The 18,125-nt window shown below is 41.0% G+C and overlaps 1 protein-coding gene across 1 annotated transcript in view; it reads right to left on the minus strand.

The window, feature by feature from the left end:
- ANKH (ANKH inorganic pyrophosphate transport regulator) overlaps positions 1-18,125 on the minus strand; it is a 108,969-nt gene that overhangs the window by 35,659 nt on the left and 55,185 nt on the right. The window contains exons 2-3 of the mRNA XM_072853117.1: positions 8,828-9,044; positions 372-490 (exon numbers count right to left, since the gene is read on the minus strand). Of these exons, the coding sequence (XP_072709218.1) occupies positions 372-490; positions 8,828-9,044 (336 nt within the window). The remainder of the gene's footprint in view (positions 1-371; positions 491-8,827; positions 9,045-18,125) is intronic.

The raw sequence follows: 18,125 nt of genomic DNA on the forward strand, positions 1-18,125 counted from the left end.
GATCTGGGAATGCACAGCAAATCCAATTCTTTCACTACAAATTGGAACGAGAGGACACATACAGACAACTGGTGCAGCTCACCAGAAGATGACCAGTGCTTTCCAGCATGCACATACAGTAACTCTAACAAGGCATGTGAGGTTTTTTACATTTGTCATGACCTCTGGATGTTCAAAGTCCACCCAGATGCTTTTTCCAGGTAGCCAGGAGATGATGTGTCCAGGTATATCCAGAGCTACTGCTTGCAAAGGACACACCTTCCTTCTGCACACCTCCAGTTTCCCATCAGGTAACAGACTTTGTGAACTAAGGTCACGAAAGAAAAAAAATAACATTAAGATTAAAATTCAGTTCTGAATCAGGCACTCACCATGGCATCCATAAAAGGGAAGGCAGCAAGATAAAGGAAGGCCCTCCGAGTTTTACTTCCCACTGATTCATCCACATGGTGCAGCTTATTTATAATGTAATACCCCAAATCGCTATATGCTGTAGAGACAGAAGAATAGGAATGAATAGTAAAGGTTACGTATAGACTCTGGGTGAGATACTCAGAAGTACCTGAAAGATTGTGACGCCTAGGATCTCTCAGACATGCATCCACTTAGCAAAGAGCTGCAGGGGCTTCAGGATATTACAGCCCCACCAGCTGCTGTTTATGACTAAGGAGTGCTCCTATGGTTCTTTTTCAAGTAACCTTTGGGAGAGGAGTGATAACAAATGGCTGGCTTGGGAGATGGGTATAGTAAGTGCCACATCTGTTTGCTAAATGAACACACCGGTACTCCAGAAAATCTACTGCTTTTTCATTAACTCAAGGCTCTTTGTTAGAAAAGCTGTTTTCACGAGGCATTGTGTATTTCATGGGATGTAGTACCTTATAAATGCTGCAATCATCTATTGTCACTGCATTCTCATGACATTACCTGTAAATCTGCCCAAAATTGTAAAAGGATACTATGAATTGCGAAGGCATGCAACAAATCACACTCATTATGCCTCTCCCTTACTCTGCCTAATGATCACCTCTGCTGCAACCTGTCAGGGCACTGTACCCTTCACTGTACAGTCTCTGGGCAGCCTCGACCAGCCTTAGTTTCCTTCCTTAACTAGAGGCGGCATCTCAGGAGCCACAAGTCAGAAGAGGGCACTGCTGGAAATCAAGGCGTGGCCACTTCTGATCACCACTATGTTATTTCGCTGTTCTGTTTCAACCCGAGATGAGATTTTTTAGTGTTGGGCAACACACCTCTTGCCAGGTCTCTCTTCCCAAGGTGTTGGGTTGAAGACAGCACAGATGCAGGAATTCACCACACAGCTCTCTAAAGAACTGCTTACATCTCTGTCAGCACCCATGTTATCCAGCTGTTTTAATAATCCCAGAGTCTTCCCCATGACCAGGAATAATGAAGAGCTAGCTACGACTGGAGTCTTTGAACTATGGGGACTTACATAATATGCATAGTTAAATAATCCAAACAGTTTTTAACCTTTTATAAACTACATTCTAGACCTGCATAGTATTACTTAGTTTCCTCTATACACTTGTAATAGCTGTTAAAAGAATGATTAGGTTGTAAAGTCAACCTCCCAACACAAGTAATGGCAGAATTACTTGTGCCTGGGGAATCTTACCTCGGTTCTCTTCCACTTGTGCCTTTTCTAAGATAATTATTTCAAATGTGAACATCTATCTGATTTTCCATTTATAACCAACTCTATTATAATTGTACAGATCTTCATATAGGGTATTTCAGGAAAGTTATCCTTTTCATGCATGCAGGTCACATAATCAGATTGACATGCTAGTCGTCCAATTCAACCTTTTTAGCCTAAAACTCTCTCATAACTCATAAACAGTGTTTGGAAGCAATTAAAGAAGAGTTTAAGTCACCATTGATTAGTGATGGCTTAGGGATACAGCCATTAAATGGTTAACAAACAGGACTGAAAAGACTTTTTCAGTCCAAACAAAGACAGTATAAACAAGGTAGTAAAATAGAAGGAGGTGGTATGACAGCACCAGGAACAGGCATGAGCCTCATTCCTGATAACTAGGACTGCCCAAAAAATGCTAAAATGTTAAAAACTTGCCCTTTTCCTATGCAGGTCCCTATCTATGTCTTTCATCTGAACTACGACTGTTAGACTCGCAGCCTCCAGTTCACCCAGTAATCTCTAAGTTGCTTAGCCATCCTCCTGACGCACTCCCAGCCTTGTTTCCTTTTGAAGGGGGTTGGGGAAGAACTTTAAACCAGGACTCCAACCTTTCCTCAGTTCAGGGAGGCCAGTTCAGTTCTTTAAGCATTCATGTGCTTGTTGCAGTCCAGTCACACATCAAGCACAGCCTCTTTTTATTTTTGCATGAATACCCATATGCCAACTTTCACTCAGTATTTTGAAAACTCTATTATGCATGGATTTTTGCGTGGTAAGTCCTTGTGGAAAACTGCTTTTACGGCAGAGTAGTACCTGAATGTTTCTGAATTGACTTATTTGAATGAAGGAGAAGAAGTCTGGAAGGCACGTGAGGCAAGCCGCCTGTGAGGGTCAGATTCATCTAGCTGTCTCTTAGGTTCCGTTGAAATTGCTTTACACTTCTCCTGCACAAAAACTTAAAAACTGCTTATTCCCCACATCGAGACTGACAGAATCAGAGTCCAGGTGCTGAGGAACCTGCTTCTGTGGAGGGGCCTCCACCAGCAGTGCAGTGCTGGGAAGACGGCACGCCACAGAAGTCACCCTCCATGCTCTCCATGCACTTCACCTGCTCAGCTTCGCCTGCTTTAACTGACACTTTTAAAGTGTTTAGAAAGTGAGTAATAAGTAACTTTTTTGGCTCTAAAAGCCATTGAGATGTTTAATTTTTTTTTTTTTAAGTTTACTATCACAGAAAAATTCACAGAAAAATTCACAGAATCAGAGGGGTCAGAGGCTGAACTTCTCTCACTTCTAGGAACAGACAGTTCACCACAGAGTTGTAGTTTATTGGCAGGGCACTCTTAAGGGATTTATATCACCACAGCCCTCAGCACCATTTTTAAAATTTCTAGGGATATCAGCACTGTGCTCTGTAAGCTTAAAGATTCTTTTTTCTCTCCCCCATCCAGAAAAAAAGTCTAACTGCACTTTTTAATATGATTTTGATTTTAAAATTGTAATGGCTAAGCTTAAAAGCTAGTTTTAAAACAGCCAACTATTCCACATGTCAGTGAAAACACACAATCACTTTTGCTGATGTCCATGAATGTTTCCATCCTCAGAAAGAAGGATGCAGCAAGCTGAGATTTACTGACAAATATACAGACATGTGTCTCTAAGCTGTGAATAAAGCAATTGCTGATGCAATTAGAACTTAACCTTGGCCAACCTTACAAACTTATTATGAAGCATGGTACAAAATTAATAACACAGACAACAGAGCTGAAGAGTATTACATGAATCTAAAGCAGATGGCTCTTCCCATTCCTTGCATCATTTCAACCAAAACAGAGAAGTCCAACTCCAAGACAAGCTGCCTGTTTGCTCTCCTCTAATACCTCATTTATTTTGATATGTCTGTGGATTAGTTTTGCTATAGAATTTAAGCAGGAATTCTTGCTTTTGGCTTTTCCAGCTGAGTTTTAAGACCCAGAAGGTTAAGAAATGACACTGAAAACTGCATACCTAATTCCCTACACTGATTTCTCTAACAAGCCGATTACTACCACATAAACTTCAGACATTCTTAAAACAACTGAACACACTCTTAATGATGCCAGCAGTCTCAAACAAATAGCTGTACCGTAGTCATTTTGGAGCTGTCTATTACCCAGCATGTTATACTTACATCATAAAGAAAACAAAAAGAAACCCTCATAGGAAGTGATACCATTTACTTCCAGACACAGAGCTACATATGTCAATATTAGCTTTACTGGAGGAAAAAAAAATGCAAAAATGTGTTTGGGTTAAAGTGTGTTCCTTTTAGATGCACTCCATTTTCATACTTTGCTGCCAGTTTTAAAAATGAACTTGGGAGACTTGAGAAGTAAAAATCTATTCTGCTGCCTGTCAGAAAGACAGTTCACATGGCCAAAACTGGTGCTGCTCAGGAATTTGTTCAGCTAAGTGATTTGGGCAGATAGGAAAATGCCAATTTGGAAAAAAAAAAAATGGAATGGCAAATCTTCATTTGGAGATGGCACAGGGTACATAGACTTCTTTATGTCTTTGATTAGCCTGACTTAAAGCAGAAGCAAAAGCCTGTGTCCCCTTGTGAAAGCCTGGATGATCAGACTGTTTTAGGCTTTGTGATTTTTTTTTGCTTATAGTAATAAATGAATCTAAAAAAAAAAAACAGCTTAGGAGCATCTCAATGCAGGCTGATTACTGCAATAATCTTTTTCTGTGCTCAGCTCTAGTTCCAAAATTGCATTAGTTGATTTTCCCAAATCTATCAATGACCATTGGTCTCTGAAATATCTTTAGGTAGGCCAACATCTCATAAGGCTCAAAATTAGCCTGTTTTAAACTAAAACACAATCATTGCTATCCTAAAATCCACAAATGCTTTGGTCATAGGCTTTCTTCCTTCTTCCTTTGCCCTGAATACCTTGCTGATAAGAAACTGCCCCTGCTGTGGGAGAAGGGTTGGGGCAGCTGCGGAAGCATGTTACTGCTTTAGCAATGGCCATCTGAAGATGCTGAAGTAGGACACATTTTTAATGAATAACATTTTATAATCTTTTAGAAAGAAAAAAAAAAAAACAAGCCTGGATTATATTCTGATTTGTGTTCCTTTGCTATCATCTTTTTCCAGGGCAAAATGTTCAGTACAAGCCTGTACAGTGGGCACCTCAGAACAAGACTGACTGGAAAAAATAGCTCAGGTTGTCATAAGCCACTCTGTAACTCCTAGTCTCTAGAAAATTCCAGTAGTGTTACACTGGAAATGGTGGGATTACACCTATGTCTTGCTTCTTATGCAGATCTTTCACGTACATGCAGTGATCATGCATGTGGGAAGTTCAAAAGAATCAGTGGAATTACTAGCAACTGCTAAAGTTTTCCCCTGTGCAATTTGTGCAGGGAGTGGCCCATGCCCACTAGCCTGCCAGTAATAAATTGGCACAAAACAAATCACTCGCATGTCTTGACCACCCAGTCTGCTATAGGTTTGCCTGGTTACTAAGGTTCCAACCTTTTTTTCCTGGTGATGACAAATGATCCATCATGTAGTTTTTAATCAGTTGTAGTGGGCACCAGTTAAGGATGCCTACTTAAGCAAAGAGGATGTTTCCCCAAAGTAACTTCTGCCTTGTCATTTCCAGAACCTCACAGAGTTGTGGAAAGTAATATTAATATGCAACAGGAAATAAACTTTCTCAGTATACTATTTCTCCGTAAACTAGTGAAAGGCTGAACAATGCTGTTTTATTGCCAAAGAAAATGTGCATGTCTTTTATGACACTTGGTGTTAAAAGGACCCACTTAGTATGGAGGGCTTACCAGCAACACCATGAAATGCATTGTGTTAGCATAATGTTATATAAATTATTTCTCTCCTCTCTCAAGCTGCCAATTTAGTAAGATGTCAAAAATAAGCACAGACAGGCTTAACGTCTTGAATCCCTTCTCTTACAGCCCAATATTCCCACCAAAAGCTGAACTCTGAAATAACGAGATGCTTTAGACCCTGGCTACATAGCGAACTTCCCACCAGGAAACCCTAACTGGTGGCAGTAGCTGTTCCCAAAATAGCACAAGGGAAGGAAGGCAGCATACTATCTTCTATTTCCAGATCACAACTGAAACAGCAGATCCAGGAATACTGTACTGACCAAGGTTTGCAGCAGCATTATAAATGGGACGAGAATATGGTTTCAAATCCCTTTGGTCAAGGCCAATTTCTTTCTTGGTCCTTACTGCTACCTGTACAGCGGAGTGATAGGAACTGTTGGTGAGGACTTTGCAGACGTTCATGGGAATGTGGTGGGGTGATGACTTAGGGACCCAGAGCTTGCAACTGTGAGTTCAAGTGGTTTGGCTCAGCCAGTCATTCCCACAGAGGACTGTGTTAGCCCTGGTGGGGAAGCAGTAGTGGGGAGCTGGTGCTGAGGCAATGAAGCATGAGTCAGGTGTGTGAAATGCTCTGTTTTGATATTTTAAATAAGTAGAGGCTGCTGTTTGTGAGGAGCTGTGTGTGCAGACTGCAAATAGCCTCTATATCACAGTTGGAAATGTGGTGATTCACTGTGGTCACTGTGTTTCTCCCGCCACTTGTTTTCTTCCTTCTGACTTTCGGTACTCCTCCTTATTTCATTGGGCTTTTTGTTCCCTGTTCCTTTCTGGGCTTCAACAGTCCATGGCAGACAGTCATGTCATCTTCCTTAGCCCCATACACACGGCATGTGGAAGAAATTCAGGCCCCTGAGCGCTGTTTGTTTCTCTTTTTCATCTGCCGAGCATCAGTAACCTGTATTGGTGTCTCCTATACATAGCCTGTGATAAGCTTGCAGCTGCTAGGCAGTAGTTGCAGGTCCTAGGAGGCTGCCTGTCTGTCACTGGACTCCTCTCTCTCCCGCTAGGCAGGTTGCGCATCTGTGGGTCAGAGAGGAATAATCAGGATTTGAAACGGGTTCAAAGGAAACTTGGAACATAAAACTTGGCAACATCACCCAGGCAATCGGTGCTAGAATCTGACTAACTCCATTCTCTTGGGCACTCTGCCAGTCTCTGCTGTGGCCTTTGCATATTTTCAGGCATAGACAAGTTAAAATACTAAAAAATATTCTCCAGTCTGCCACCATAAGCAGCTGAAAGATTGTGTGAAGCCCTTTAATTCAGGACTTTAAAGCATGGTAAATACAGCCACCTTTTTTCTTTTTTTCCCAATATCTGCAGAGAGGATATTTCAGAGGTTCTGAACTCAGCAGAGCCCTACTTCCAGGCAAAGGCAAGAAACTTATCTGGCATGTTTTCCAATGGTTGCCCCAAACACCTCCCTTCAATAAGAAGTCCCACATGGAAAATCCAGCTATGTCTTTCACCTGGAAATTTGATAGTTATACTTTAATTTTTCTTAAAATCTATCGTAGCTTAAAATAAAATGTTGGATGACTAGAAAATATTTCTTTATCCAGCTGGCAAAGCCAAAAACTTTGACCAGCACTGGCAGGAAAACAAGTGAGCAACCAGAAGAACAGCTCTGGGGACTGAAGAAACATTCCAAGCAAAGAAATATGAGAGCCAAACGTACAAATGGCCCAAAGTTTATAATACTGACTCAATAAAGCAGCCTCAACTGTAAACATATTGAGGAAGTGACCAATCGATACCAGTGAATTAAATTAACTTGAATGTATGGATTCAGCTTATAAAATTAGCAACAGCTTATCCCTGGCACAGAGTTGCCGTGGCTAGTGAGCCATTACTGTAAGCATTTATTATGACCATAACATGGAGTAAAGGTAAACAGCACAGGGCTGCCGTATCAGTGGCAGAATAAGAGACATGATGGTCATGTTTGAACTGGAGTGCTTGGGAGGCACATAAAGCTGGTGAAAATAGCTGGCAGTCTGTTAACGGATAAGAGCAGGGGGCATTCGTATTTAACAGATGGCTCTTGTACCTACTCAGGCAGGAACTGAAATTGTCTATTCTGTTCTATTCTATAAGCTGACCAGCAGCACGTGCTGCTTTTGAGATACTAACAGCCTGATAATGAATGGTGCCTCACTTCCAGGCCACTCTGTAATTTCACAGCAGTTCTGGACATTGCCATCACACTCGCATTTCCCATCCTTCTGCGATGGAATGACCCCCTACGGCTGGTCATCCAGCTCAGCCCTACTGCCTGTCAACCAACACATGCCTCCATAGGCTGCTGCATTATCTCCCTCCTCCCATCCCTTAGAGCTCCCAGCTTTTAGGATGTTACCTGTTGAATGCAATGCACTCTCTGCTTCTTCCTCCAGTGTCTCCTGTTCCTCGTTGCTGAGGTCCAGAGATTTCAGCTGTGTAGAATGAGCCAGAAGGCGCAGACGATCTGGTGCAGTTCTTGGAGAGGATGAGTTACAGTCTTCCAGGTCACATGGCTTTTCATTGCTGTGGCTGATGCTTGGGTTGATATCCCATTTCTCCAGGCTCTCAGAAACTGGCAAATTCTGTGGCTGCCTTACTTTTTATGTTCAGTTCATATCTGCTTCTGTATTTTCTTTGTTTCAGAGTGCACTCAGGGAGCTGGTCTCAGTTTGGCATAAAGTGCTCTTAGTAACTACTTCTCCTCTTACACAGATTAGTTATTCAACAGAAGTGGATGATGACTAGCACTAGTAGAGAGTAATACCTGATATTTTAATGAGGATGCTGGCACCTACTTGCTTAGAGTTTTGTATTGTGAGTTTTGTATTGTTTTGTATTGTACAATGCCACCAAGTTCTGACAAGTAGCCCTACCAAGCACACCTTGAAGTCCTGCTAAACCCATCTGGGCAGATACCACTAGCTGATCATCACTACCTAACAGTAGAGACTGAGCTATCAGGTTCATGCATCCTGTCAACCTTGCCAAAGTTTTGCTCACGCATCTGACTGAAAGAGATCAGCAGCATGCTTTGCTGCCAGGCAGGAGAGCCCTGGTGGCAGAATCTGCCACTTAACAACCTGTTTAAAAAGTCATAAAAGTTGCGTGGATGGGCATGATACCAGTCCAAGAGATTTAATCTCTTTTGCATCTCCTGTTGCACTTACAAATGAAATCTTAAGCCTACAGATTAATCAGTCTGAAGAACAGGCGAGGGAGGCAAATTAAAAGACATATTAATTAGATGTCAAGTGACCTTACCTATTAAGGTATGAAATACAGCAGCTACAGCGCCAGCCACAACCATGCACAAAACTGCTTTGGTCCTGTCTCGCTTGCTGTTCACAAACACCAGACCTACATTTTTGAAGTCACTCATCGGACCCGTGAAGAACTTCATCAGGGAGTACGCCAGCCCATAGCTGGCCAGCATTTCCACAGCATCTTCCTTGACAGCAGCAATGCCCCTATTCAAGGCCTGTTGAAACACAGAAAGAGCAAATAATGTAGCACATGTGGAAGTGTACCAAAAACAATCTTCTGCAGCCGGTTTCTGAAGGAAGAAGCAAGTTCAGCTCTCATTGTTTTCACCCTGAGTTGGACCTTATTTCTCTGGGTTCAGCAGCAGTAACTTGTGACTTGTGACACTGGCAACTTCATAATTTCATATGGACAGTAAATTCAAGTGAAGTAGACTTGAAGATAATGTAAATATCTATTTCTAAAGTATATAATGGAACTCCTGCTATACCAGAAGTCAGTCTCTTTCCTTTTTAGAATAATTTTATGACCTGCTAATAATCATGGATGATACAAGACCATTTAAATGCTGCTTTGAGGCCTCAGCCCTCAATTGAACAAAGCACAGTCCTTGCAGGCCATCTTTACAGGTAAAAACTCTGATTTTATTATATGCTGAAATTTCAGGAGCTCAAACTTTTTTTCAGTGTAATGAGCTTTTCACTACATCCCATGTAATTGTTGTGAAGAGCTGTTATTATCCTATGATGTTTATTATGAAACTAGGCCAAATATACACGTGACTAAACGTAACTGTTCTCCTTTCATGTATTTCACAAGGTTCTGATCCTATATTCATTTATATCTCCTTGTAGCATATTTCAAAAGAAATACAGCAGATGTATTTCAAGACATATTCAGGTTCAACTAACCCACTAATTCATTCTAGGTCCCTATTTAGGAAATGTCTGCCAATGAATCACTGAGAATTAGATGGATTATTTTTATAACTAAGGTGAACCATAGAAAAAATGTGTAACATTACTTCAGATTCCAGCTTGCACCAAAATGCTTCTAAAATATTGAATAAAAATTACAGAATGATAAATTTTATCTGCAGTGTGACAGCATCAATCATCTGGTACTCCCAGCAAACTGTTAAAACAAGATCAGATTCAAAAAGCATGAAGGATGAAATACGACTTGTTTTCACAAGTATTTAGTTCCTATGGGTTACAGCTGATGTGTGCTGACTGTGCCATGGCAATAAGGCCAACTAGGAACATCTCGCCAACCCACCGTCCAAATCTCAGTCTATCCACTTACACAGCAGTTCTAATACCGCTTTTTCTGAATGAACAAACCAGGCAGAGTATCATCAGGTAACCGTGGTGAAGTCCTTCCATTTCAAATGTAAGCATAGTCTTTTTGTTGCAGTCTTTCGACTTTTTTCCCTTCCAAAGACCACATAAGCAAGCAACTCCCATTGACTTCAAAAGAAACTGCATCCCCATAGCAGAAATGAGCATTTTTCCTACTCTTCTTTTCCACTCTTTCTGTGAGATGTGTTTCAATTTTGAAACTAAAGCTGCACTGTCAACATAGCAAAAAGCTGTAGAAAATACCAACTTCTCCATCCTTGATATCTGCAAAATCTCTCTCTTGTGACGTGCTCTGATGTGAACACCTGAGGCTCCAAATGTTTTTATCTGTCTTGCTCCAGTTTGTCCCTTCCTGAAAATACCATGTTTCAGATATGGAATATCTGCAGCTGCTCTATGCAACCTTTTCTGGGGTATAGATAATTCTATCTATCTATTGCATTGATAAGAGTTCAAATTATATTTAATCTGCAGATGCCAAAACCACTAGTGGGTGCATAAAACTACTCAAACAATTTGTGGAAAAGACTGTGGCCTCTAAAATGAATAGTCAGGTTTAGCTGTCTTTTGTGATGATGCTTGCGATGATGTTGTAATCCATATCAAGGTGTATACAGAGTTATAATATTTTCATTTAAGCTTCCTAAAGATGCTGAATCTCCCTGTTGCTGTTGCCAGTAATAGGCAAATAGCCTTAGATCATGCCATATAGAGGGTTCCTTGATCATGGCTTTTCCCTCCTCTTTTCTTTTGTCAACAGTGAAGTATTTCTGGCAGCTTCAATTTGAAGAGAAACAGCTAACCAATTTCAGGTAGTCTGGTTTAAAAGCTTCTTGTCACATGTAAACAGCTGAATTATTTCCAGCACAGATTCACAAGCACAAGTGCTTCCTTCCTGGTTTGGACAACTACTGAATACCAGAGTCTGTGGAGGATGGTAATCCACTTCTGACAAGGTCCCTGGGATAAACGTGGCTTTAAGAAATCACATTCTGTCAAGAGGCACAGCACTACAATCCCTCTGCAGAGAGACAAATCCTTGCCGAGCACAGTCCTCAAGCCAGTGAAACTAGCTTCGTGTGACTTTGGCCCCAGGGTAACTAAGTTTTCCACCTAAGTAGGAGAGACAGAAAGACTTGAGCACTCCTCTTTCTCTCCCTCTCTGGTTTTACAGGCTGAACTGTGATCTCTTTTGTATGAACAAATGACAGCCAAGTAGATACTTCTGAGTAACTTTCCCCAGAGGCACACTGTGTACCAGGTAAGGTAAACTAGCAAAATCCAAAGGGGACTTTTGTAAGAGGTATGTTGACATTAATTTATACTCCTGTGGAGTGGTTGACTGACATGATGAAATACTCTAGAGGCTAGCCCTGAAAAAGCAATCCTCCTAAATGCTTCTTTGGAAATATCCTTAGGAAATGAAAAGTCAATAGCGCTGTGTACAGATTGTTTAGTTTCTGTAGCTTTCTTCTTCCTTTTTCACTTTAAGATGACAATGCAAAAGGTTCTTCATCCTCAACTTCCAAACACTGTACGAGAACTTGTGTAGCTTTTCTACCCCATGTACCTTAGAATATTTTTGCTACTGAAGCTGCTGATGTCATATTTGATACCCTTAAATCCACAAGAAATCCCAGATACTTGGATAAAGCTGCTTTGGGGTGCAATAGGAAAGACACAGGCACTTGATCTTTGATGGCATGCCAGCCATGCAGTTGGTAATCTTCCAGTCTAATTTCCTGTTAGATCTCCAATTAAATCTCTCATAAAGGAAGAAAAATATAAACCAGGGCAAGGTCTCAATTTTTTTATCTGACTCTATTTTGTACACTTTTTGTGTGAACAAAAATCAGTAACTTCATCAGTAGCATCTGTATTCTATGTTTGTTTCACATACAACAGAGCATATCTCTACAAAGATTTGTGTAGCTTGTCAATGAAATTACACAGAACTAGGTAGTAATAATAATAATAATAATAATAATAATAATAATAATAACAACAACAACAATATTTAATATGAGAAGTTGGCTCGGACATATATATTTCAGATGTCATCCTACTTTCAGCTGGCTTATTCACACCAAACTTGAAGGGAGAACTAGGAAATCCAGATGCTGAAAGAAAGACTATTGGTGATGGCACCTTCTCGTGAATTTTTAATGAACAACTAACCTAATACGGTAGTAGGTGAAAATGTCACAGCAAATCGCTATTCATCAAACGTGATTAAAACAAAGACACTGACATTGCTGACCCTTCTTTCAGAAATAACAGAAAAAAGCACACAAGACTTCCAGGCTGAGCATGATCTGGTAGGTACACGAACTGGTTAGTTCAAGTAAGTCATATTCCTAAAACACTTCTCAAAAAGGCAGGCACCAAGATCTACAGCTACTTCTATGCAATGTCTTCTATAACACATTATGTTATCATTAGAAAGATGAAATCTTTACTATAGGACCTGGTAACAACCCCTTGAGCCTTTTTTTATGAATAATTGTGTGCTGTCACTAATGGTCACTAAAATCAGAGAGGACTAGCATTTTTAAATTCCCATCCAAAAGATTCAAGTCAGAGGAGTACCATATAATACACTTAATGACATTTCAAGCCAGTAACCAAATCTTTACAATTGGGTACTGCAGCTGGCTTTATCCTCTTCGAAGGAACATATGAGATCTCTATCAAATTTCTAGGACATGCATAATGGATGAATCCAACAAACATTTGCATGCAAAGGCAGTGATTTAAAAAGCAACAATTGTGAGAAAAATGTCAAGGGTCTAGCTTGTCCTCTTTTGCATGAGCTTTCAGCACTATTCACTTATGTTGGCAGAAAAGGTTTGGTTCCAATTTACAGCTACATAACTCTGTTGCCAAAAATTCAAAGTCTGTCTCTTAGGCTGGTTCTGTAGAGTTTGACCATTTCTCACATGATTCTCCTCTCCCAGAGACTACTGAATGACTGATGTTTTATTTTGTATTGGATTAGACATATAAAAGCATAAAAAAATCCACTGACAAAGCCACGCCTATTGTATATATTTTCTTCTGCTTTTAAAAATGTTTTATTACCTACGTACTACGAAGAATTTCAATAGTCTAACTAGAAGAACACATTTTCTACTTAATTTGAAGTTAGCTATGGACTATGCCGTCAATACTTGACCAGTGCATGTGTTTCAAATAAAAGCAAGTAAAATCCAAGAAATGTAATTCTTGTCAGTCCTCAATTTTGCTTATCCTGGAAAAGCAGACTGTGACCTAGTGGAGGCTGGCACGTTCCTATGGCTTCTTCAGTTTGAAGCTGGGATTCTGCCTGAGCTGTTTTCAAGCCTGTTCCAGCTAGTTATCTACTTAAGGGTGACATCAAAAACCTGCTCAATTTGGCAGTAACATGGCCAAATGTATGTTTGGTTCAGCAAACATTTGTAAGATGTTCCCCCTCCCCCTGCATCTTTCTTCCTACCTGCCCTGTCCTAAGAAAATGGAAGAGAGCCAAAGTTAAAGAGCAAGCTGACGTAGGGGAGAGTCTTTCTCCTGTGTCAAATAATCTCTCTCCTGATGTTTGTTGGCTGAGTTTTCATTTACTAAATCCTGTCACATTGAAATCTTCAGCATCAAATGTACCAGCTGGCTCTGGCTGTTCTGCCTCCCCCTGTCATCAGCTGCACTGCCAGAAGGACACCCGACAGATCCAATGTTCTGTAAGCATGGCATAATCAGACCACTGTGTCGGTGCTACCTGAGAGTTATCCCATCTGCATCTCTGCTTCTGGATGGGTTTCTCGTAAAGGCAGGAGCCACTGGTAGGCAATTTGAGGGAAATAGCTAGTGCTCTGTGTAAGACTTCCATGGACGTAGACATAGAAGTGGGAGAAAATGGGGTTAAAATAGCATGCACACATTTATTCTGGCTCAAGAAGATTGCCCAAACATAGTGTATGAAGAGATAGTCCTGAAGGGGTAGAGGGAGTCTGACCTTGTAGCTTGAAAATTATGACTGAGGAGGGTTCACTGTTTTGGGCCTTTTTTTTTTGGTTTGGGTTTTGTTTTGTTTTGCAATGCTTTTAGCCTAAATCAGTATCTCTAATTTTGGGTCCGCATCTGCTGTAGATCATGTGTCAGATGACTGAAATGCCATCTGAGGTCAATTCCTATTAGCCCACTACTAAAATACTTGACTTCCCCCCTGCTCCCTGATTAAAGGTGGCCCTAAGAAAACAGCTAGTCACCCCTGTCCACAGCGCTGCAAGTGCTGACATCAGTTCAACCCACTGAAATAATCCCAGTCCCCAGCAAGAGATGGCAGCCCTGACCCCCAGTCTGAAGGAAGAAGAGATACCCATCCCAAGAGAGAGACACCTAGACACCTCTGTGGTATACTGTGAAGAGCATTAGGACTGCCCTGAAAATGAGACCTGAAGTTCTTCTGTCTCTTGCTGCTTCCTAATTCAAAAGAAACTGGAAATGCAGGGCAGGTGTCACACCTTTATCTTAAAAAATACGTTAGTGTACCAAAATTTCAATCAAATTTACTCTGTCTGCTTAAGTAAGGTGAACATGGCCTACAAGAAAGCCCATACACCCTGTGAAACAAAAACCAAGCCATGAAGACTAGAATGTAAAAAATTTTTCCCCATTCACCTTCCTGAGCAGCAATGAACACTTTTGCATGATTCCTACTCTTACCTGAAATGCCTGCTACTCTGTGACCATGATCAGGCTCTCCGTTTCACTTGTTGACACTATCCACTCACCATACAATGTCAAGGCTGTATGAAAGTGAGTCCTGGGAGAAGTTTAAATAAAGACTCTAAATCCAAAATAACGTCATTTTCACGCAGCTTTCACTTGACCTGGGATACATCAGGGAACAGCACTTTTTAACAGGCACAGCCAGGAGGTGTAAGAATAACTAGGGCAGCAGTGGCAATGGTGAAGTCAGTGAAAACGGGAAGTCCCTCCCATTGAAAGAACTAATGCAGAGGAGGCCGTGTCGGGGAGCTGGAAGAGTAGCTATGGCCACACTACCTACTGCCTGTGTGTAGATTCATGAACAACAACCAGCAAAACAAGGCAGAAAATAATATAAAAAACACAGAAGACTGCAGAAGATAATGGCACAGGACCACAGGAAAGAAACCAGATTCAGTGAAGCCAAAATGTGCCTCATTTAAAACTACATTTGACAAAGTGCCAGAATATTTACGACAGGGAGCAATCTTGGAGGGGTGAATCAGTTGCTGCAGATGGTTGCCTCCCCACGGGACGTGGAGAACACTGATCCAAAGCCAAGAGAGCTACGAGCCATGATGGTGGGAAGCCCTTCAGGACGTATTCCCCAGATAGTGTCTATTGAACGGGGATGGCTGACACGTGTATGAAGGAGACCTAAACCACTGCCATTTACACTGATGGATGTGGAGAAACCCATCCCCTGAGGTGAGACCATAACCATTAACTTTTCCTGGCCTTTTTTAGGCAAGCAGTGCTTGTCGGGGCACAGGACAGAAGCAAAATCAACATGTCAGAGATATTCCCCTGCATTATGACTTCCCTAGTATCCTCTGGCTGATGCTAATCAATTGTCCAAAATGTATTTAAGGTGAAACTCGCAAGGGAATGCTCTGCTCTCAAACCAGTATGTGAGCTTTTCATTCAGCTTTCCCTGGAGCTCGTCCACAAGGGTGAGAAACATTTGTGATCATGTTACAGAAGTATGGCTAACTCCAGGCTGAGGTTATTTGTCTTCAGATCATCTTCATGTGGAGGCCAGAGACTCATTTTCTTTCAAAAGCTATTTCTGTTTCTAAGTCTATGAGTATAGACAAATAAAATTGAGATATAAATTGAGACACATAAAACTAGAGGAAGGTCAGCTCCCTCTCTCTTCAAAATGCCCTGTGGAATAGCTATCATTTCTTCACCAAATTCCATTTTGATTACTTTTAAGTGCTAGAGAACACTGGGGAGGATACAAATGCATATCACATGTATCTACACACAAAGAATATTTGCCTTAATCACAAGTGATACAGTATCTGCAGCAGTGCTCCTTCTTTTAATTTCTCACAGAACCAGGTTCTGTTCTCTTCCTCACATTACATCCCCAAAGTAAAAAGTAAGCTGATTTACTATCAGTTGCATATTTCATAAAATCACATTTTCTCATGTTTATAAATTAAATCTCTGCAAGAACTGTTATAAGACTTGTTTGTATGCACACAGCAAATTTAATCTACACAGGTCCCATACCTGTCAGTCTCTCACAACTCTGGCACATTGCCTTTTTATTAGCATTAACTCAGTCTCTGCTGAAATACTCCTCACATCTCTCTCCTCCTGAAATGGAGATTGCCACTTTCTCCATGATCACACCTTCTCACGAGGCTCCAAAGCGCACAGACAGGTTTGGATTGGAAGGGACCCTTGGGGGCCAGCTTAGAGCGCTGCCCCGGGATGAACATCTGGGAGATGTTGCGGAGGAGACCCCACGCCTTCCCTGGGCAGCCACCCTGAGAGGCCACCCACGCTCTGAACCTTAGCACGTAACCAGAACTGGCATCTGAAGATCCACGGCCATCTCCCTTGCACATTAAAACACACTCTCCTGCCAGCAAAGGCCACACTCCTAGCATTGGCCCAAATTTCCATATCCCATATTTCCCCTTCCTTTCCTGAAGGCTCTTTTGCTTCATCACTCTGTACCCCTTCTCCTTGCTGCTGTCTTTCACCAAAATCTTGTCCTTGACATTAATTCACCTATATTTTCACCTCATGGCAAGAAATTATTTAGCTTCACTCGCCTTCCAGTTTTCACCGTTCCTGTTCTGTTGTTATTGACTTTTTCATAGATGTAACTTAGCATACAGTAGAACAGTATTTTTCAGTAATTTAATGTTTTATTTGTTTCTTTTGTATTTCTAAGTTCATGCATTACATATGAAGCTAGGCTTTTGCTTCTCATTGTTTTGCATATTATAAGTAGTTCTCTTAAGAGGTATTTCTTCACATAAGGTTACCTGACACTCCCAATTACAAGATCCAGTACCTAGTGCAAGTCCATTTTTTCCCCTTAAAAAAAAAAAATCAGTCTAGGCAAAGACCCAAATTGAAAAAAAAAACAAACCCAAAAAACCCCAAGCAAATATTTTAACGTATCTACAAAAATACTTTTGCCAATTGCAAGAATAAGGAAAATTAATGAGGTTTGTCCCTGGCTTTGCAGATTTTTAACCATTTTCCTTAAAATTCTCACATTAAAAAAAATCTTAACGCATGCAGAATTTGGTGAAAATTTCTGAAATTTGGCAGAGGCTATCAATAGTGCCTTTAAAATAGACCAAAACTTGGCCAAGCATCTGCAAACTTTTGAGTTGCACAGGTTCAGTAGAACTTGTTAAACTACTGTAACTGCACAGAAATCTTGTCTATATTTCAGCTGTGCTGAGTGTGCTCCTGGGCATAAGCTTAGAGCAGTGAAAGTCAAGCACCACACAGCAGAGACTGTGCAAGTTCCAGTCCAGAAGGTACCAGGAGACAAGGAAACACTACCTGTATCATTAGTCGCAAGCAAAAGGGAAAGCGTTTCTCTTTCCATGGACTGAAGATGCAGTACTCTGCAAAGACCTCTTTCTCTCGGGAATTATGAAGTGATTTATCCTCCTACCTTGGCTCTTGTGGAAAGTACCCCGGAGGCCAGATTTGTGAAATTTGCTTTTATTGCTTCAGCTCTCTTATTTCTGTACACTTCCCACTCTTTGTTAGTGATTAAGATCCCATGTCCTCCTACTTGGAAGACTAATAATTGGCATTTCCTCTCAACTCTCTTTCCACGTGGAATGTAAGGGATGTAATAATTATACCCAGCAAACTCTGCGACAGCCAACAATCAAATTCGAGGCTGTCAATACTGCAGCAAAATATTT

Source organism: Ciconia boyciana, chromosome 2 (assembly GCF_034638445.1).
Source record: "Ciconia boyciana chromosome 2, ASM3463844v1, whole genome shotgun sequence".
NCBI lineage: Eukaryota > Metazoa > Chordata > Aves > Ciconiiformes > Ciconiidae > Ciconia > Ciconia boyciana.